General features: G+C 38.8%; 1 protein-coding gene across 2 annotated transcripts in view; it reads right to left on the bottom strand.

Moving 5' to 3' along the window:
• Positions 1-220: 220 nt before the first annotated feature.
• The window catches only part of LOC133551279 (protocadherin alpha-C2-like), a 54,475-nt gene continuing 30,950 nt past the window's right edge, over positions 221-23,745 (bottom strand). Inside the window, exon 4 of one of the 2 annotated variants that reach the window (XM_061897831.1) lies at positions 221-7,321. In XM_061897831.1, the coding sequence (XP_061753815.1) occupies positions 7,014-7,321 (308 nt within the window). In that variant the 3' untranslated portion in view covers positions 221-7,013. The remainder of the gene's footprint in view (positions 7,322-23,745) is intronic. The other variant, XM_061897832.1, reaches the window with a different exon arrangement.

Here is a 23,745-nt window from a genome sequence, read left to right as displayed (position 1 = left end):
AATGGCCCTGGCGGACCCTAATAATAGTAATTGCTGAGCCATGGAGGATGGTGTTGGATTAAGTAATCTCAACTTCCTCCTGCTCCTTTTCACACATATTGAATTTTGCGAGTGTAAATGTGTTTTTTGTAATGTTCCAAATACATTAAAAAGTTATCGAGTTGAAGCACAAGTGGATGGGACTGAGAAGTGAGAATCAACAAGGCCAAACAAAGCCAGAGATATTTAAGAAAAAACTTTATTTGTGACTTAACAAAACACATTTACCAGGTTGATGAACTCTTTAGAAGCACTATTATCACCTCAACAATAAGCAGGTGTACAAAAGAAGTTTATGAACATTTCTGCACTGTCACAGTCGACTAGCATGTGCCAACCATTGCCACACCCAGTGACCGACAAACATTCACTATACACAAGCAGAGAAAACATCAACTTTGTTTATTTTTTTTACTTTTTATGTATTTTGAGTTTTTGGTTTTTTATCATCTTTTTTCTTACGTTTTTGTCTCTATTAAGCATGGAATAGATATGGGGGGAAGAGGGTGTACATGAGTTCACAATAGTGTTTGTTTGATCATCATTTCAATGCGTAACACAAGTTTAAGGGTTGATTTTCTTATTTATGAAAATCATATGCGCAAATAAAAACCCCAAAAGGCAATTCATAACATTACACAAAAGCATTATTGGAATTTACAGAAGTAGAATAATGTGATACTTTTAGGTTTTTGCCACAATTTGCAGTACTGTTGGAGTTCACAGTATGCGTGGATGGAAGTGTGTCACAGGTTTGTGGTTTCAGTACACATTTACTGGTGAAATAAAACATATTTAGTTGTATATAGTATTTATATAATATCTGTTTCCTTTGCTTATAACATGCAAACAGCCACTTGGTGATCTAACAGCACAGGAGAACACATGACGGACGGACGGGGACAAAGACGTGTGAGCATGGTTGGGTTTGAGCCAGATAGGCTAGAAATAGGACGGCTCTAGAAAAAGGAACACTAACATGAGATGACAAATGTCCAGTTCCAATGCCTGCAGCTCAATATATGCTCCAACATGATTTTCTCAAATATTTGGGCAAAATAAAGTATTTGACTGTACAGTTCACAATGAGCTATATTGATTTCTTTATGGACGTCTCAAACAGTTTATAAAAACTACTGCTTGTTTGCCAAAATTCAGCAAAAGTAATGCTAGAGCAGTGCTTCTTAAACTTTTCCCACCGAGTACCACCTCAGAAGACACCTGGCTCTCCAAGTACCACCATCATGACCAACAATAAAATATTCACTAAAAACAAGGCAGAGGTTTTATTTAACAAGCGTTTTAAATATTTGTGTCCACCGTAACATTACACACAGTTCGAACAGTAACACTGTGTTTAAAGATTTAATTAAGTGATTCTTTGGCATACCGCGAGATGGAGCCCACGTACCAGTTTGAGAATCACTGTGCTAGAGAATTCTTCCAGCGCCTTAAACCAGTGTTGGTACAATTAATAAAGGCCTTCCGTCAAAAACTGCATCATCAACTACATTTGACATCATGCAATTCTTTCTATTTGTTATCATTTTCCTGATTAAGAGCCTCAGCTTGGCCAAAAACCAAACATGGATCCCGTAAATTGAAGCAACACAAACCCCCGTTTAGCGTTGTATCAAAAAAAAAAAGTACAATATCAAAGAAATCTTAGGAATTATCACAAAGGTGTGTACAGTGGTACCTCAACTCAAAAGTGTTTTTAGTTAAGCGCTCTTATACAAGCAAAAACTTGAGTTACAGTCATCCCTAATTCGTTGGCGTAGAAAATGCCTTCGTTAACCCGCCCAAAACATCTGGTCTTACCCACCAGCATTTTCCAAGCATGGGAAGGAAGAAAGGTAATTTGAAGGACAAAGCTGGGAAAAAATGGATGATATTAATTGAATTAAAGAAAGAAATCATCAAAAATATTATTAAGCACTTTGAGCATATCACTGCTTCACCATACTGAAGCAGAATGGCAGCGAAAAGTGCCATCCATCCATCCATCCATTTTCTACCGCTTATTCCCTTTTGGGGTTGCGGGGGGCGCTGGCAGTTACAATCGGGTGGAAGGCGGGGTACACCCTGGACAAGTCGCCACCTCAGCCATCGAAAAGTGATATAATAATATTTAAACAGCAGGCATTTATCCATGAAAATATAGAAAAGCTGCAGATGACGTATTTGACCTAGAAGCAGCTGGAAGGAGATGCATGTACCATCAAAGTCCACTCTCCAAGGAACTGTAAATGCTGTACATTATTATTACGATGGCCGGTATAGCTCGGTTGGTAGAGCGGCCGTGCCAGCAACTTGAGGGTTGCAGGTTCGATCCCTGCTTCCACCATCATAGTCAATGCCGTTGTGTCCTTGGGCAAGACACTTTACCCAACTGTTCCCAGTGCCACCCACACTGGTTTGAATGTAACTTAGATATTGGGTTTCACTATGTAAAGCGCTTTGAGTCACTTGAGGAAAAAGCGCTATTTAAATTTCACTTCATTTCATTTCATTACACTACTTCATAAAACTACTGTAGTTGTTTGTACTACATTCAATTGTTTTGTTGCTATACAATATTTCCTATCTATAAGTTTGTTTTTCTTTTTAAAATGTGTTTTGGGGGAGAGGGCATAGCACAGATAAATTCCATTGAATTCATTTCAATGCTAGATTTGAGATAAAAGTGTTTTGTGTTAAGAGCACCGTCACAGACCCAACTAAGATCATAAATTGAGGTACCACTGTATGTTTGATGTGTGTCCTATGTTTAGGGGTATGTTTATGTGCTATTCTTGCACAGTCCATAAGGGGAGCGACTTTCAAGTAGTAATAATATTCCCGACAGTCAATTAGCGGGAGGAGCCAAGCACGTCCTACAAGTGGTGATGGGCTAGAGAGGAACATCTACTCAACATTCAAAAAATGAAGTAGAGGTACCAGGCTTGACGTTGCCGCTATACAGCCGCGTGACGCAATCTCATCATCAAGAATGCTGTATCGTCCATCAGTACCTTTTACAGAGGGTATGGAGAGGGAAAATAGTTTGTTCATAGTTATGTGCATCTCAGATTGGGGTGGAGACGCCGTACTGCGCTATATTCCAAGAAAAGAGGCAATGGTCAGGTGGCGATTGCATCAGCTGCACATGACGTATGCTCCCCAGTTAACACTGCATCACTAGAGTACAAGCGGCGACTATAAAATAGTTAAGCGAACAACAAAGCCAGTGCAAATGATACGAAGTCACATAATTGTACTCACTTATATTAAAGTGTGTTCATCCTATTGTTTTCCCCCCATTTACAATGATTTCCTAAAGGATATTTTGAATGTTTCTACAAATCACATGTACTTTTCAAGTTCTCATTCAATTTGTTCCATGTAAAGTTTCATACCAAAAATGTCCACCATCATTCTGGCCAGAATAACCATCTCAAATTATTTTTTTCAATATATTTCTTTCAAAATGGTTTGACTTAATTAACAATTAAATTAAATGTCACATTGACTTTTATGGGGTGGACACGATTTTAAGATTTCATCATTGCCCACACCCTCCTGAGAACCAGCGCCCTCTGCAATGTACATTTATATATGCTAATCGTTTTGCCTAAAGAAGCGCACATAAAATGTCAATTAATGATTGACAGGGCGCTTCATATGACATTTTCCTGCAAACCTGCTTAGCTTAGTCACTTCCTGTTCCTTCATTGATAATAATATGATGGCAAATGACCCCTTATACTGCCTTAGTGCTAGTCTTGAAAGACTGGGTTTGAATGTTGATCGGGGTTGATTTAGGATGGCTTACGAATGTATGTTTTAATGATCACCAAAACAAATTACTATTTGTTTTAGTACATAACATGCATCAAATTCAATGTTCGATTTAAAAAAAGTATAGAAATCATTTCACATAAGTAAAAAAGTGTGAAAACCATAACAGAACCAGGTGCCCATTGCAGAGGATGCCCGCTCTCCGGACGGTGTACAATGGTGTACTTTAAAATGCGCTACCGAGTTGCAGAGGATGGAATTACAAAAATACAAAAACTCATATTAAACCTCATGGTCTCATCCTTTGAGGATCAATATTGTCAAACCAATATCCGCACAGTGGCTGGTGACCATTTCTCATTCCATATTTATCTATCGTCTTAATGCTGAACCTAACTCTAGCCATGGAATGTCCCTTAACAATTACAATACAATCAAATGTTGTAATTTTCTAACAAGCCACTAATTTAACCTGGGATCTAACCTTCACAGAGTTGGTGCAACCCAGCGTAGGCCCTTGACTAGTGTGGCTGACGGGGACAGCAACATCCAAAACACATGCAACATGGGGAAAACACTACCCATTACGTAACTTTTCAACCTTCATAAAATATCTTAATAACTTTTTCGGGTGATACATGGACTTCCAACTGGTTGAATTACACCTCTGTCATGTCCTGAGGGGGTCTGTTTCGCTTTCATTGGAATTAAGCAACTTTGAGGGGGGTGGCAGGAACCCTGCCACACAAAAAACTACAAATGTGCTGATTTGTTTTACGGCATACTTCACTCCTCTCTTCCCTATTTGTTACAAAGAGCTAAGTCGATGCGAACGCCTATGTGCAAGTACACCTATCATCGCAGAAACTGCAAAAAAAACAAATAAACAAAAAGTTTTAAGCTCAGAGACGGGGAGGGATTTCCGACCAATGCTGCCTTGGCTCTGTTACTACTTTACTAATAAATACCTTTTGTTGCTCAAGTCAAAACGATAATGCCAACATTAACCATCGGAAATTTGCATGGTAGCAATAAATAGCCATCGACATGATAGTTCATAGTTCCACACTGACACGAGCAGCCACGCAACAATCTCAAAAGTACATTATCAAGAAAAAACAATGCGATGTAAGCAAACTGCAATATAAAATTTGAGTAAAATATGTAGGTTCCTACTGTGCAAAGATCGGTCATACTGATTGACTAACCCTATCTGCTGGTCTTCATGGGAAATGTGCTATTTCTTCAGGCAAAACACTACCTCTTTGTTTCCAAAACGGAAAGTTCTTAAGTGGGGCTTTAAATTGGTAGCTCCATGGTATTGTTTAAAACAATCTAATAGAAATACATTTTCACACCAACAGCAACCTTTTTCAGGACATTCGGCTCATGTATTTGTATATCGCTCTCCTTAGGGCTAATAGATATGAAAATGTGGATGCCGCCTTTATCTTGTAAGGGAAAGGCAACACGGCCGCTATCTTGAGCAGGGGTTTTGTCAGACTGCTTAGACCGATGTGGATCTGACTGGCGCCAACATTTTACTTGAAACACTATATTGCCAAAAGTACTTGGCCAACCATACAAATGATGAGAAACAGGTGTCCTAATCACTTGGCCCACAGGTGTAGAAAATCAAGCACTTAGGCATGGAGACTGTTTCTACAAACATTTGTGAAAGAATGGGCCGCTCTCAGGAGCTCAGGGATTTCCAGCGTGGAACTGTCAGAGGCTGCCACCTGTGTAACAAATCTAGTCGTGAAATTTCCTCTCGTCTAAATATTCAAAAATCAATTGTCGGCTTTATTATAAAAAAATGGAAGAGTTTGGGAACATCAGTAACTCGGCTACCAAGTGGTAGGAGTTTGTAATTTGGAGGAGGAAATAAGGTGTGGGGTTGTTTTTCAGGAGTTGGGCTTAGCCCCTTATTTCCAGTGAAAGGAACTTTGAATGCTCCACGATACCAAAACATTTTGGACAATTCCATGCTCCCAACCTTGTGGGAACAGTTTGGACCGGGCCCCTTCCTCTTCCAACACGACTGTGCACCAGTGCACAAAGCAAGGCCCATAAAGACATGGATGACAGAGTCGGGTGCGAATTAACTTGACTGGCCTGCACAGAGTCTGACCTGAACCTGATAGAACATCTTTGGGATTAATTAGAACGGAGACTGAGAGCCAGGCCTTTTCGACCAACATCAGTGCGTGACCTCACCAATGCGCTCTTGGAAGAATGGTCAAGATTCCTAGAAACACACTCCGCAACCTTGTGGACAGTCTTCCCAGAAGAGTTGAAGCTGTAATAGCTGCAAAAGGTGGACAGACATCATATTGAACCCTATGGGTTAGGAAGGGGATGGCACTTCAAGTTCATATGAGTCAAGGCAGGTGGCCAAATACTTTTGGCAATATAGTCTATACCTCTGTCTAAGTTGGCTAATATGGTAAACAGCTCTGACCTCCCCCTGTTCGAGATGGCGGTCGCGTTGACGCTTTGTTCCAATAGACAGCATCTATAGCGCTTACTTCCTAGTAGGATGCTAACTTCTGGTTTAATCGTACTTCTGTTGTGTTTTCCCAATATTGCACGTGTTTTGGGGGGTTTGCGTGTTTTGGACGCCGCTGCGCGTTTATGTGCTGTTACACCGAAAGAAAGCTGTACGGTCAACTTGCGTGCCTCAGCCACCTTATTCTGTATAAGGTGCTCATTTTACGGTCCACATATCACGTGTTTCTTGTTCGTTTTTTTTCCCTTTTATACAAAATACTACATTTGCAGAATTTGTATGTGTTACTGAAGACAAAAAAAAAAAAAGGTCACATTTTTCAGTTTGTCTTTCACTTAGCACCCAGCATGATGTGCTAGCAATAATCAAATACAAACTGCTCTTTTTTTTGGCTGTTTTGGTTTTCATTATACAAACTCGGGGGTTGAATAAATTCACAGCGTATACTGATCGCATAAAATGCATTTGAATAGAATGAACTTCTACTGTTTAAAGTCGAAGGCCGAATGAGCCAAACGAGAGAAAAAGCATTTGATTCGCAGTTTTGCTTTCCGCAGAGAGCCTAAAGCCTGAATGGCAACAATACTGTGTAAATATGGTATTTAATGCATATTCTGCAATTATACGATATCGATTTGGCTTTTTTTCTGGCTCTGTAATCAGGTTGGCTTCAATTCAACTCTCCTTATTCTTCTTCATCTTTTCCTTTCTCTTTCTTTTCCTTCTTATCCTTCTTTTTCTTTTTCTTCTTCTTGGCTTCGTCCTTCTTGCCGAAGCTTATGAAGTCACCTTTATCGTCAACAGGGCCGGGGTCATGGCGGATAGAAATGATGGCGGGGGATCCGGGAATGATGAAGGCTTCTGGAGGGATCTCGCCGGGCTTCAGCGCCTGCGGTGGGCCGTAGCTTTGTCCCGCTCCGTAACGGAAGTGCCAGCTGTTGCTGTTGACACCGGCGCCTACTGGTGGTGAAAGCTCGCCGCCACCCTCTCCATCTGGTCAAAAAAAGACAAGTCAAATGTCAAAACTGCACTTGCGTTTGTCACATTGCTTCCTGTTGTGTAAAAAAAAAAAAAATCATGACTTAGAATCTCTTTCATTGCCTCTATCACGTACTGTAATCTTAGTGGATCTGCCCACTTAACACTAACCTTTTTAACCTTTGCATCCATTCTAACAGGATCCTATATTAAATAGGATATCTGCACAATGTTTTAAAATCGAAGATTAATATTGATGTTTATCAGGTGACTTGTGAAAACCTTAAGACACTTGTGATTAACGGCTATATTAAAAAACTTTGATTGCTTGATTGATTGAGTTTGCATTGTAACGTTGATCAATAATCAAGTAAGTAAGTAAGTACATTTTATTTATAAAGTGTTTTTCACGGATAAACTCACAAAGTGCTGTACAAAACACAGGTGAAGTAAGACAACAATTCAATTAAAACAACAGGGGCAATATCATAAAAATGATACAAAGTGGTTTAAAAATGATTGTTAAAAGGTGCATTAACTAAAAGCTTTACTAAAAAAAGAAGTTTTTAAATGTTTCTTAAAAGTTTCAATCAGATTATTATATGTGAGTTTTGGGGCTTTGCTTCGTCATACTTCTTTTTGGACATACAATACATTTTTTTTTTAATATATATATATAAATGATGATATTGTATTGAAGAAGCTATTTTTCTTCTTTGAGTTTTGTAGATCACGCCAGATCATTTTAGATCGCGCCAGATCATTTTAGATCGCCTGCGGAAGGACGGTAATAATAAGTGTCTATAAAGTACCTTATTTTTCTCACCAAATGATTTTTTTCCCCCATTTTGACATAAAAAATATATAGTGTAACCTGCCTTACGCCCGAATGCAGCTGAAATAGGCTCAAGCAACCCCCGCAAAGAGACAAGCGGTACAAAATGGATAGACACAGATAGACAGACAACATTCACACTCACATTCACACACTAGGGAGAAAAATAAAATTAAAATTAAATTGCATACCTTGTAAACTTTAATGTATTCAATATCGCAACAAATATATAGCGTTGGAAAATGGATGGATGGATTGACTTAAATATCTGTATGACTTATGATTTCAAAACAAGTTTTCCATCAAATTGTACACTGTATAAATTACAATAAAGTTTTTACGGTAAAATTCATGGTGGTTTTTTTACTGTACAATTGAAAAACTATTCTGTCATTTGAGCTGCCAGTGTTTTACCGTCAAATCTACAGTTGATGTTATTACAGGGTTTTACTGTAAATGGAAAAACAGTACCACTGTTTTTAATGGTAAAAAAATGGCTTTTGCGGGACTAAAAAAAACAGTGGTCCGGTTTTTCATTTAAAGTAATATGTTGTAGAGACTACCATACATTTTTCAGAAAAATTCTGGCATCTAAGCTGTCAATTTTTTTCCATACAAAAACATGTGTACTCTTTTTCCATTTACCGTAAAATTTTATAAAAGAAAACAAACAAAAAAAAAAACACTGTACATATGACAGTAAAATTATGGTGACTGAGTCGCCAATTTTTATTGTAAAATCTACAGATTTTTATTTTACATTGTACGTAGGAAAGTTAATATAGTGTCTGCTGATACAAGGGGGGCCCTCTGATGGCAGTCGTACCTGTAATTTGGCTCTCACTAAAAAAACAGTTTTACACCACTAGTGTAGATGAAAAGTATTTTTGGTTTGTTGCGTCCAAACCCCAACGACCCGCCCCCCCCTCCAAAAAAACCCCAAACAAACAAAAAAATAAACATTTCATATTTTTTTAAGACCTCTAAATGGAAAAAAAGGGAGACTACATGTCAGCAGAAAAAGAACAAATATGGCAAGTTACTGTAAAATTGAGGTGTAACTTCAAGGATTTAAGGAACTTAGTAAAATGCACAGACTGTAATTTCACAACATCAAAATGTAAATATCAAAGTATTAAAACGAACAAAACAAAATAGGGCAAATGTTTTTTGACAGCACAAACAAATGCAGCGCAAACATTTTGGGACATGTTCGGTGAGATTTGTACAAGCTGGAGAGGCTGAGTGTCAATTATAAAATGTCACTTGACAGAAAATGTATTTATTTTAGAAAAAATGGCAGTGTTGTGTAAATATTTGCAATGACAAAGTGGGACAGACTCTCACAGGTGAAGAAACCTACAAACAAAATATTTGAAATGCTAATATAAGGGAAATACGGCTTTGATTGGTCGAGGCAAATTCAAAGTTGTTAACTAATTAGCCAAATACTTGTTTATTTTCTAGTGGAGGTAACTTTGATTGATGTATGACATGATTGTGATAATAAAGTTAAGAAGTGGCTAAATTTAGCTCATTAATATGTGTTTTGTGGCAGTAAAATCCATGTCAGTCAGCCTCATCGCAAATAATAGTGGACAGACATTCCTATTTTTTAGTCTAGCTTTTTTTATATTTTATATTGCACCTTTAATTTTATATTTATTTTAAAAAGTGTGTGTGAAGGACAGTGTTGAGAGGAAGAAGTGGAGGATCCATCCATCCATCTTCTTCTGCTTATCTGAAGTCTGGGCTCGCAGGGGCAGCAGCCTAAGCAGGGAAGCCAAGACTTCCATCTCCCCAGTTACTTCGTCCAGCTCTAAGCTCCATGGCGTTCCCAGGCCAGCCGAGAGACATAGTGTCTCTTCCGTATGCTGGGTCTTCCCATTTGTCTCCTAAGGGTCGGACGTGCCCTTAACATCTCTCCAGGGAAGAGTTTGCGAGGCATTCTGACCAGATGTTCGAACCACCTCATCTGGCTCCTCTCTCTAGGCTGAGTTTCTGCCAAATGACAGAAATTCTTACCCTATCCCTAAGGGAGAGTTCTCCAACTGACAGAGAAAACTCATTTTGGCCGCTTGTACCCGTGATAACCCGAAGCTCATGACCATAAGTGAAGATAGAGACGTAGACTGACCGGTAAATTAAGAGCTTTGCCTTCCGGCTTAGCTTAATTTCAATTATTTATAGTCAAAACCATGACAGTGTGTTGGCAAATTGGCGAAGCAATTTGAACATATCACTGCAAGTCTGCACCACACTGAAGCAGAATGAGTCTAATGCCCGCCAAGAATGCTAAAATAATATCTAAACGGCAGACAGTAATCCATGAAAATATAGAAAGGCTGTTGATGGGGTGTTTGACTGATTGCATCGAAGTTCACTCTCCAAGGTAAACACTGCACATTATTACTACATTACTTCATACAACTACTGCAGTTGTTCATAGTACATTCTGTTGTTCTACCACATTTGTTATATAACAACTTGTTTTTATATATACAACAAATTTTACATGTCAACATTTTCACGTTTTAGCACTGATTGATTTCAATTAATTTCAATCGTTGACAAAGTGTTTAGAGCAAGGGTGCCAAACTCATTTTCATTGAGGGCCACATCGCAGTCATGGCTGCTTTCAGAGGGCCGATTTTATACAGCTAATTTACATTATGCATGCGGCTAATAACCTGTGATTAATCATGATTAATCAAAATGCATATGCATTTGATTGTTAAATAAATGTGACAAGGAGATATTTAATTATTTGTTTTTATCTCACAAAAATGGTTTTGCAATACAGTACATATTATAATCGGCATGATAAGATAATAATAAAGTTTAAAATACGCATTTTTTTATGTCAAGATTGAAAGAATTAATGCATTTAGTAAAAAAAATAAAAAATAAGCATTTCATTGAAATACATTTTTTCCAGGCTTTCACAGAAAAACATAAACTGATGTAGCGGGCTAGAACTGGCCCCCGGGACTTGAGTTTGACAACTGTGGTAAATTGATGATTTACTGTACTTTTATTCAGAGAAGCGAAAACTAAGGAAGCAGTAAAAAATGGGTGTATATTTACAAATATGCCTGACATTTTAATCTTGGAGTTTGGGTATAGATGATTTCAGCAATCTGATCTTGCTCGTACTAACTACTCAGCTGGAATAGAAACACATAGCAAAACTAAATAAGAAATTGTCAGGAAATGATCTGATATAGGATAATGTACAAGCAACAACAGATAGTGAGGTGAAAAGGTTAGAGAGGCACACATGAAATAGGAAAGAGAATGTTAGATGAGATCCAGAGAGAAGTAGACAGCGAGAGGCGTAGCAGTAAGGAAGATGGGGGTGGGGGGCGGGCTCTGCAGACACGGTGCTCTCAGGCCCACACCAGCTCTCTCTCTGTGCTGACCTACTTTCAGACAGGATTTTATTTAGATCAAACACAGCCTTGCCAAAAGATTCTTTTTGATTTTTCTTTGTAGGCTATTTATGACATTACTGGAATGCTGAAATGGTTTCAACTACAGTCCCTCTGGGATGTACGCTGTTACACTCGGTCTGGTACAAATCTCCTTTTTAACGAGTTCATCAAGTCAATTACATGCATGGACATGTACCGGCGGCCAAAACAATGGCTAGCACGGCATTGTTGGCATGGCAAAACATTCTTACGAAAAGCATTCTAACAACACTGGACACCAATTTGGTTATTTGAGCCAGAACTCACTACGCTTGTAAACATGTTGGTCCACTTGATAAATGTATTGAAACAGGATATGACCATCATAGTGACTTTGTGACAGGGGCATAAGAACACAGATGTAAATAAAAGTTGTGATGTTATCAAAAATATAAGTACAGTGGCACCTACCGTGGGGCAAAAAGTATTTAGTCAGCCACCGATTGTGCAAGTTCTCCCACCTAAAATGATGACAGAGATCTGTAATTTTCATCATAGGTACACTTCAACTGTGAGAGACAGAAAGTGAAAAAAAATCCAGGAATTCACATTGTAGGAATTTTAAAGAATTTGTTTGTAAATTATGGTGGAAAGTATTTGGTCAACCATTCAAAGCTCTCACTGATGGAAGGAAGTTTTGGCTCAAAATCTCACGATACATGGCCCCATTCATTCTTTCCTTAACACGGATCAATCGTCCTGTCCCCTTAGCAGAAAAACAGCCCCAAAGCATGATGTTCCCACCCCAATGCTTCACAGTAGGTGTGGTGTTCTTGGGATGCAACTCAGTATTCTTCTTCTTCCAAACACGACAAGTTGAGTTTATACCAAAAAGTTATATTTTGGTTTCATCTGACCACATGACATCCTCCCAATCCCCTGCTGTATCATCCGTGTATCCATTTTGGTATAAACTCAATTTGTCGTGTTTGGAGGAAGAAGAATACTGAGTTGCATCCAAGGAACACCATACCTACTAGGGGGCATGGGGGTGGAAACACCATGCTTTGGGGCTGTTTTTCTGCTAAGGGGACAGGACGATTGATCCGTGTTAAGGAAAGAATGAATGGGGCCATGTACAGTATCGTGAGATTTTGAGCCAAAACCTCCTTCCATCAGTGAGAGCTTTGAATGGTTGACTAAATACTTGTTTTCCACCATAATTTACAAATAAATTATTTAAAATTCCTACAATGTGAATTCCTAGATTTTTTTTTCACATTCTGTCTTTCACAGTTGAAGTGTACCTATGATGAAAATTACAGACCTCTGTCATCATTTTAAGTGGGAGAACTTATACAACCGGTGGCTGACTAAATACTTTTTTGCCCCACTGTATTTGGTTTGTGTTATTGATCTGTTACAATGGGTCAGTCAAAAACCGAATCAGATGGAACCTGAAACAATTTTTTGGATAAGTAACAAAGTAAATACAATAGAATAAATCCACTCCAGACACCCAAAAGTGTTAACCAAAACACTTTTTATGGAGAAATTTCACAATTTTACACACAGAAACCAATGTAAAACTTGACTCGTGATCCAAGAATGCGTGGACACCAACTGATACAATCACACAGGTGCGCGACAGCTTTAAGGCACAACACGTCACACTGTCGTGACTTCAGAGACTTACGTGCTAACGTACATGTTTGAGTTATAAGGCAAACTGCCTGGTTGCCCCTCATCCCTTTTAGTCTGCAGAAAATACAAGGTGGAACTAATCAATATTAGCACCACATTGCCCTTTTTTGTTAGGGTGGACCACACATATCAAACTCAAAGCCTGGGGACCACATCTGGCCCGACATATCCATCCATCCATCCATCCATTTTCTACAGCTTATTCCTTTTTGGGTCGCGGGGGGCACTGGTGCCTATCTCAACAACAAATGGGCGGAAGGCGGCGTACACCCTGGACAAGGCACCACCTCATCGCAGGGCCAACACAGATAGACAGACAACATTCACACACTAGGGCCAATCTAGTGTTGCCAATCAACCTATCCCCAGGTGCATGTCTTTGGGAGTGGGAGGAAGCCGAAGTACCCGGAGGGAACCCACACAGTCACAGGGAGGACATGCAAACTCCAAACAGAAAGATCCCGAGCCCGGGATTGAACCCAGGAATACTCAGGACCTTCGTATTGCGAAGGCAGACGCACTAACCCCTCTCCCATTGTGCTGCCCGGCCCGCCATATCATTTCATGTAAAAGCTTGGACTGTAGTCAAATTTTTGAGTGAAAAAAAATACATTTACTACATGCAATTTCATATCTTTTCAACTTCATCTAATATTGCAACACATATTATCCATCCGCTTGTCCCTTTCAGGGTTGCGGGGGGTGCAGGAGCCTAAAAAGTCCAAAGTTCAATCTCGGGCTTGGGATCTTTCTGTGTGGAGTTTGCATGTTCTCCCCTTGACTGCGTGGTTTCCCTCCGGGTACTCCGGCTTCCTCCCACCTCCAAAGACATGCACCTGGGGATAGGTTGATTGGCAACACTAAATTGGCCCTAGTGTGTGAATGTGAGTGTGAATGTTGTCTGTCTATCTGTATTGGCCCTGCGATGAGTTGGCGACTTGTCCAGGGTGTACACCGCCTTCCGCCCGAATGCAGCTGAGATAGGCAAAAAAAAAAAAAATACATCATTTTAAAAAAGTTAAAAAAAAAAAAAGTAAAAAATTGAAATACCACTACATGAATCAACCTGTTACACAAAAATGGATAATAAATTGTAACAAATAATCAGGTAGACCACAAATAATATTATCATATATTCCAAACATTTGTTGGGGTCAAAATAAAAATAAATACTTGAAATAACGGCTTGACTCATGATTTCTAATCAATTTATCCATCAATGTGTGCCGTAAAAAGAAAACAGCCGCTCGGTCACCAAAATGTTCAATAAAAAAATAAAAAAGCTGGGGTCATGTTTCCATTTACAGTAATACACCGTAAAAACAACAGCTGTAAATTTTACAGCAAAACAATCTGAAAACCAGGGGTTTCCAAATTGTTACCATATTTTTTTACATTAATGTAAAAAATATATTCATCCATCCATCCATTTCCTACCGCTTGTCCCTTTTAGGGTGGTGGGGGGTGCTGGAGCCTATCTCAGCTGCATTCGGGCGGGAGGCGCCATACACCCTGGACAAGTCGCCACCTCCTCGCAGGGCCAACACAGATAGACAGACATCACATTCATCCATCCATCCATCCATTTTCTACCGCTAAATCCCTTTGGGGTCGCGGGGGGCGATGGTGCCTATCTCAGCTACAATCAGGCGGAAGGCGGTGTACACCCTGGACAAGTCGCCACCTCATCGCAGACATCACATTCAAATATATATAATTAATAAATTCTAATTAATAATTGCGTAATAATATAATGAGGCAATTTGTATCTATATATATTAATCAATGTTATAAGCGGTCCTCTGACGGCAGCTATAACTGCAATGTGGCCCTCAATAAAAAAGAAGCTTGACAGCCCTTACTGTAGCAGTATGGTGCGTTCAGTGACACTTGGGAAACACAGAGTCAAAGGTTCTTATTGACTAAAGGCTGGGATATACGCTCTGGATTTATAGTTCTTCCGTGCGGGTTAGTGCCAGACTTGTAATTATCTTTCAAAACACTAGGAAGGCGGTATGCCCTGAAGGAGCAACCCGAGTTGTTGTTGACTAGATATTTCCCTTCTTGTGAAGAGTGATGACCATAGACATCTTATAAGTAGACGCAGAATCGACCACTGTTGCCTACTGGTGCTGACGAGACGCGGGGTCGCCATTTTGGAGTGGTGATCCGCTCCACTCAATGAACTGTGCATATAATTCATCTTACCTCACTAAATATACCACAGATTTTCACGCATTTTTTTGTCATATGTGTAGCTATGATAAAGAACACATGATTTGGCATGTTTTATTATTCATAGTTTTCTTAACCGTAATAGAATATTCTTATATTCTAGAACCAACCTCGTCACGTCCGTTGTGTCCTGAGCAAGACACTTCACCCATGCTCCTGATGGGTGCTGGTTGGCGCCTTGCATGGCAGCTCCCTCCATCAGTGTGTGAATGTGTGTGTGAATGGGTAAATGTGGAAGTAGTGTCAAAGCGCTTTGAGTACCTTGAAGGTAGAAAAGCGCTATACAAGTACAACCCATTTATCATTTATTATTTTATATGCTATAAGTGACCAGACGTCAGAGATCAAAACTTGAAATATAATCCCAGAGAAGGGGGAAAAAAAGGTCAGCTATTTTTACGTTGAAGAAACGATATGATGGTTATATATACACATGCGTATATCCTACACAAACATTATGTGAATACATTAGATATCTATACATCTTAGGGACCTATAGACTGTATCTCTGTTGCTGCAGCAGCAGAGAGTTTATTCTGTCTTGACACTTTATATTGATATTTTCTATTACATTATTCCCTTAAATGATTATGTTTACAGTGATTGTTTTATATGTATGTTTTTATGTATGTTGCTTTGGATAAAAGTGTCTGCCAAATACTTAAACATAAACATTTATAAACACCTGAAAGTCTATATATCAGCTAAAACCACCAATCTGTTTCACTGGATTCAGAATGAAACCAAGTTCTGTCTTACCCAACAACGATAGTATTTGTATATTTTTACTTGAAGCTACACTAAATTACTGTAAAGCCACTGCACTCCCCCCCTCCCACACACCCCCCCACCCCACACACACACAAAAACATACACAACCTGGACTGTGGTCCAAACCTTTAACCCTATTGAGTTTTAAAATCTTTATCTTCATCATTTATTTTAACTTAATGTTATTCAAGTGTGACATTATTAAATTTCATTAATATCATTGACAAGCAATTCTATTATGGCCATACACTTGTTTGCTAGCGGCTACGATTTCAGCACTATTGAATATCTTTGCTCCTTCTCAACTCTGAGGTAATATTCTGTGGAAGAGGTATGTGATTGGTGCGCTGCTGGAGGAAAGGTCAGCTCCTTTGTCCAGGGTGCTGATAACAGAACGCCATCAGACAGAGGCGTGGCGTATGCTGATGGAGAGACACAGCTGACAAATGATTAGTTTGCGCAGGTGCTACATGTTAAACTAATCATCAGTTGTCATTAACAGTGAGCGGCCGGGTGCAGGAGGAGCAGGAAAGATCGGATAGACTGAAAAGTAAACAAAAGTACCTATTTTGAAACTACACAAAAACATATTAAACCCTGTCAACTCTGTGAAACTGGCTTCCAGTGTGAATCTGTGGGACTAAGTAAAACAAGCTTACATATTCTTTTCACAAAATACAACCAATAGTAAGTTAATGTTAAATCTTGAAGTTGTATTTATTAATTTAAAACATTTAACATCAAACATGTAAAGCTTGGTGTGACATGACGAACCAATTTGTGCTAAAATACGAGACTTCGACAATCGTAATTTTGAGCGACATTGAGTTTTTCTTCCTCTTGTTCCCCGAGAGGGAGCCTCATATCCATGCACGGAACTTTTTTCAATGTTTGGAAGTAAAACTTACATCTATCGGATCTATCTTTTTCTTTCAACATTAACTCCTGAATAGGTGGACTCATGTCTTATTCTATTGTCAAGTGTGACTTACTTGTATACACAATGTGCTGAAAATACCGCTATTGTGATTAATTTCCTGCCTTAATTGCAAATGATACATCCATCCCATCCATTTTCTACCGCTTATTCCCTTTGGGGTCGCGGGGGGCGCCGGTGCCTATCTGAACTACAATCGGGTGGAAGGCGGGCTACACCCTGGACAAGTCAACAACCTCATTGAGGGGGGCAAATAAAAGATAAGACAGACAACATTCACACTCACATTCACACACTAGGGCCAATTTAGTGATGACAATCAACCTATCCCCAGGTGCATGCCTTTGGAGGTGGGAGGAAGCCGGAGTACCGGGAGGGGACCCACACAGTCACGGGGAGGACATGCAAACTCCACACAGAAAGATCCCGAGCACGGGATTGAACCCAGGACTACTCAGAACCTTTGTATTGTGAGGCAGACACACTAACCCCTCTTCCACCGTGAAACCCGCAAATAAATACAAATTAGGGAAATGCATTCAGATTACCTAAATGATATTCCACATAATATTTATATGTACATTTGTAAGTACAAACTATAACATGTTTAAATCATCAACTGCTATAATGTTCAGCTGAGGGATTATTAAATTAATAAAAAAAATAGGCAGGGCTTTTAAAGATGACATTTCTATTGACAATTACATTAAAACATCAAAGTTCTACGCAGATATTATTTTTAAAGATGTTACTGTATTTAATTCACCAAGAAAGACAAAGATCTCTGCTTTGGTGGCTAATCAGTACTTCCTTCAGGTGTGTTTCTGAGAGGATATCCAACTACAGAACATCAAGTGAGCAAAGCTGATGCTTGACTGTGATTTGATTTTATTTAAAAAATAAAGCAATCATATAATAAATCCTCCATAAACTGTATCATAACTAATTAATGAGTACATGCTTTAAAGTTATTGTATTTGTTTTGTAAAGAGAATGTATGCATATTAATAAATCAAACATTTAATAAATAACATAAATATATCCTAATAACACGTCTGAAATTAACTGCTGATACAAAACCAATTGTGAAAGTAAAGAAGTTGACCAGAGTGCTTTACAAAGTAGTCAAAGAATAATAAAGTAGGTCACTGTATCATGTTTACAAATACAAGATTTCTGCCGACAGCAACACATGCAGGCTTACTCGAGATAAATGTAAAAAAATACTTTTGCTTCATAATCTAATGTTAAGAAGCTTTTTTAAACTTAAGTCAGACGCCCTCGGTCCTCCTTTCTTCTACGATGATTTACTTGCATGCCCAAGTCTAGTAAGACTGCTTCTGGGTAAACGTGCTGTAAGCCCCGCTCCTCACGCTAAAACATGCCCTTTAGTTTGAAACTGTACAAAAAAAAATCCAAAAAGAAACAAAACCGTAAAAAGAGAAGCCAATTTAAAAAAAAAGTTGATCATATTTGTGTACACTTTTGTTTGTGTGTTTTTAAAAGATTTTTATGAATACTGGCATCGGAATCATGTCATGATTTAAAAAAAATATCCATCAAAACATTTTTATTTCAGTGTTTGTATTTATTTGTTGCCAAAACTTGTTTCGGTGCCAATACAACATTTGCTACAATGTCTTTTCTTTTTCTATACAAAATCTTGCTGGCAGTGTTCTGGCACCGTAGCGATCATGTAATTGTAAATAAACAAAACTGTTAGGTAACAATTTTAATGACTGGTGTTAATGTGCATGGTTATGCGTCATTGATGTTTGGCATAAAAGTTAAAGAGTCTTGTACTTTGTGACTTTCTTCTGGACGCAACAACACAATAGCTGGTAAACAACACTTTCAGTGATTAGTATGGCCCACCGAGATATTGAGTGCACAATATCCGTTTTCATGTAAATGTTTAATCATTGTTGCTTTAATTCTTACAATAATGTGTGCATTTCGAACTCAAAGTCTGCTCTCCTGGGGCCGGGCACCCTCCTCTGCAAAAACTGACCAATCACAGCTCTGCGATCTGTGCTGCCGCGAACCTAGGAATTTTGGGAGGTGCACGCAACGCAATGAGAAAGTACGCAAGTTACGTGACGCGAGAGTATACACCAAGTTTTAGATTGGACTATTACTGTACGGTGGATTAGTTTGTACTTATTAATAAAAGCACGCAGACTGAGTCACCGTTGTGTGTTTAGTCGTACTAAAACCTTGCAGTTGTATGAAAACCGAGATATGTATCGTGTGAGAACGAACCATATAAAACCGGGGCATACCGTACAACATGACATGGTTATAGGACTTAGACATCCTGAACGTCTAACCGGAAAAGTATATCGCATTCTTTTACATAATTTAGAAAATCTGCAAAAAAAAAAGAGGGCAGGGAAGTTAATTACCCGCATGTAAATGAGCTGGTGTAACGAAGCATCAGTGTCAGATTAGATGATTTTATCTCAACATAAATCGAGTAAATCCTGTAATGCAGTAATGATGGTCTTTTTTTGAGGATTATGATATTTGACGGTATGTATTTAATCCAGTTTTTAATCCGTGGAAAGAGTTCCAGCTTTTAAACTAGGTCTTGTTTTTTGGCCCAATAGTCAGTGGAGGATCTTACTTTGCTTGTGAAGAGAACGACAAGGACAGGAAGTAAGTTAAATATAAAGGAGAAGACAATTTTTTCTTAAGCACAGGTTGTAATAAAAATAAGAAATACACATTTTTTAATCATCCCAAAAACATGTCAAATGTAACTTTATTTTTTTTTCTCCTACAAGTTGTAGGGTTACGTGATATAGACAATATACGTTATAAGTGATATAAAATGGAGCTTTTAATATTATCACGATAATGCATGTTGTTGACACATCTAGCTGTGCCGGGCAAATTTAACAGCGACAAGCAAATGAGTTCAACACAATGTAGCGGATAACAGGTAACTAATCCTCGCCTCCATGGCAGCAAATAAACTGTTTCTTACACGTAACATTATCACTAGAGGACAATTAATAGCTAAACATGGGGGATAATAAACGTTAAAAGCATATCAAACAAACACTTAACCGAGTGACCACTGCAAACTCGTGCATTCTTCGACTTTGCTTCCTTGGACTGGAGTGTGAGCTGTTTTTCTCGTTGCTGTTTCGTTAAATCTTGTACTTTTCCGCCTTTTTTAATTATCTCTCGAGGAACTCTGAAGAAAAGTTGATCCTCATTGTGATTTGAATGGTTCGTACAGCCGAAAACAACGCAAGCATAGGGCATTTTTTCTTCGAGAAAAGCCTAATGGCGCCTTGTACCCATTAGGAACAGAGTTAGCTTGACCACCATGCATATTTAAAGGACGGGACGCAAATCATACACGACGTCAGTAAAATGTTTTGAATCTCCGCTAAGGAAGTAAGGGCGAGAGCGAGGGCTAACGAAGCTCATGGGGGCCAAAAGAATGCTGGAGCAACAAGAGAAAAAAATATACATTACTTTTTTAGATCGTCTGCAAGAAACAACTCATATTTATCGATAGAATTGATACATTACCCAGTTACAACAGAAAGTAATCAAATATTACAAGTAAATTAATAAGTAAATTAAAAATAGTTTTGAAAAAAATAGCGGAAATGACCCAATATGAAACTGCAAACGTCAGCAGCTAAATGAAGAACCTTTGTAACTCGTTATTAAGGGTTTTTGGTATTTATTTTCATTTCCTATCCAGCGTTTTTATTTTTGTTCCATTTCCTATTTGTATCATTTTACTACCACTTCTGTCTGAGAGCTAGGTCCCTCACCGGCCCCTGATTGGCAATCAGGAAACACTTGTGCTGAGTGGCAATCAGTGTAGAGGACAGCGCTAGCATAATAAAAAACACTTGCATTACTTTTTGTAAGGACTTAAAGGAACAATAACTTTTTTGCCCAAAAAAAAAAAAAAAAATCCCAATGTTAATTTTACTCAAACAATGTTATATAGTCAAAACCATTGATTCATGTGTTTTAGAGTTCTTGAAAGAATTTTTGTAGGATTTTTGTAACCCTTTCCACAGCATAACACTGCAGTTATTTAGCAACTTTAATGCAATATTCATAGGTGCATTTGATGATGTTGCAGCAACTTCTTAGTCAAATAAGGCAAATTATCAGTCCAATGGCGACTTTAATAACGTGCATATTTTCTAAGTGTAGGTATGCAAAAGATATGTTACTGTGTGTGTGTGTGTATGTGTATGTGCTTAGCTTGTGAAACTGGGTAGCCTAATTGTGATTCAGCGACTGCCTCACTCTAGCCTATATTTCACAGTAAAAACATGCATCAGAAATGGATTATAGGAGTAGCTGCAGCTAAACCGGGCTGGATGGCTCCTTGAGGTGGTTGCAATGACACCTGCTGTAGATAAGGGGCTGTATAGTAACCTGTTGAAGCACATTTCATGTTATCTCCCTCCTCATTTCTGATGGTTTCCGTAATAATTATATAAAGCTTGCATAATATATGTGTCGTTTTTTTTTCCTTTTCTCCAGGTTATTTTCCACCTGTCCTTGACACGGTTCCGTCCTCCTTTCGGTGTCTAATTCTTCCATTGAGAGATATGACCGGTTGCCATGGGAACTGCCTTCGCCCACTCCCCGCTGATGGAGGGTGCGGCTGCTGCAGCAATCGCTCAGTTAGACAGTGTTGCCAGGCAACAAGTCACATGGTGTTCCCTAGCAACAACACCACTGCAGAAACTTGCCAATCCTCTTAACCTTTTCTCATTGTCCAACCCCCTCCCACCTTGCTCCCCCACCACCCCCGCCATCACCCCTCTTTTGTACCCTCTTCCAAATGACTTTCAGTGTTAAGGAGTTTGCTACTTTTTCTTATTACTGATAAGAGCTTCTGCCACTCTCTGGCATTAGATAAATAGCGATAACACTTCACTGCAGACTTTTCTCCAAAAAAAAAAAAGGGAAGAGAAAAAAAGCTTCTCCTCTTCATGCATATTAAAAAGGATGAACCTGCAACTGCGTGTCCGCACTGATCCACGTCCAACAAAATATTATCCTCATGCAACGATGCACTTCTGATAGCGCAAATGCACGCTTCTTGAAGACAGTATTTGAAGACATGCATGGCCAAGGAGGCAGATTTCCATCTGCTCTAACAACTGTCAACAAGTACAGATTGTATGTCTAACCCACCATTCAGGAATGAAATTATATATACATAAATATGCCTCCAGTGCCAGACAGCAGCACATATTTTACCACTGAGTGAATGTGATAAAATGTCTCACAGAGGAGTCTGTACCTACGCTCTAATTTCTAATGCCCTGGCAAAAAAAAAAAAAAAATCAATGATAGGATAAAGGAAGGAGGGAAGGGATGAAGAAGTGCACCGAAAATGCTCTTTGGAAGCAACCACTGTGAAGCTATTTCTCAGTCATTAGTCAGTGTGTGTAAATAATGAAGCGAGGGGTCATGTTTGAGGTCGGCAGTATTTACACTGCTTGTGTTGCCACAGATGTTCAACTTTGCCACCCACACTGCGCAAATCATTCCCTGTTTGGATTTAAAAAAGTGAACAAAAACATCTGTTTCAGTTTGCAAATCTCAGCACAGCAGTTGTTTATCTGTGTTTCAGTACTCATCCCTCAGGATTGTAAGTTGCTCAGCTTAGCTCTGAACACAATTTACTGCCAAATGTAATATAATGAAGCTAATCAGTGGCTCTTTTTTTTCCCTAATTCACACCATTTTTGCATATTTCTGAGACATAAGAAAATAGGTCAACATTGTTCTTTCTGGTAAAAGTAGTATTCAAATATGTCGGAGCACTCAGGAATGAAATTACTTGCCCTGTTGCACAACTAAATACAACATTCCTGTTAACAGAATGCATGAAGGTAGCTATTGTGGAAATGTGTGTTTTTTGTTTAAAAACTTACATTGGTTTTTCTTTAACTGTTTATGACATTTGTGTGCCATATGTAGATGTGCATTCTGAGCTACGTATCATGATCTTGCATGACAGTTTGGACTGTATTATTCGGTTCCTTTAGTTTCTGTATTTATTTTCTGTCCAGTGCTTTTCTTTTCTTTTCCACTTCCTGTTTGCCTCCATCACTTCTGTTGTTTGAACACTGGCTCCCTCATCCATCCCTGATTGGCAATCAAGACACACGTGTCCCTGGTTGCCAAACAGGATGCTTTTTATGCCCGGATTACTTTCTTTGATTGATTGATTGATTGATTGATTGATTGATTGAAACTTTTATTAGTAGATTGCACAGTTCAGTACATATTCTGTACAATTGACCACTAAATGGTAACACCCGAATACGTTTTTCAACTTGTTTAAGTCGGGGTCCACGTTAATCAATTCATGGTTTGTTTGTTTGCTTTTATCTGCATTGCTTTTACTATGCTTCCTGTGAACTTCCCGATGCACTATTTAGGTGTGTTAATGAGTTAATTTTACCTGGACTTCCCTGCCGTCTCTGCATCTAGGGGTCCAGACAAGCAACAACCAAGCCAGATCGTATTGTCCTTGTTGTTG

The sequence above is a fragment of the Nerophis ophidion genome, linkage group LG04, assembly GCF_033978795.1.
Source record: "Nerophis ophidion isolate RoL-2023_Sa linkage group LG04, RoL_Noph_v1.0, whole genome shotgun sequence".
NCBI classification, from domain to species: domain Eukaryota; kingdom Metazoa; phylum Chordata; class Actinopteri; order Syngnathiformes; family Syngnathidae; genus Nerophis; species Nerophis ophidion.
Note: the sequence above shows the minus strand (reverse complement) of the source record. Positions and strands in the feature narration are given on the sequence as shown.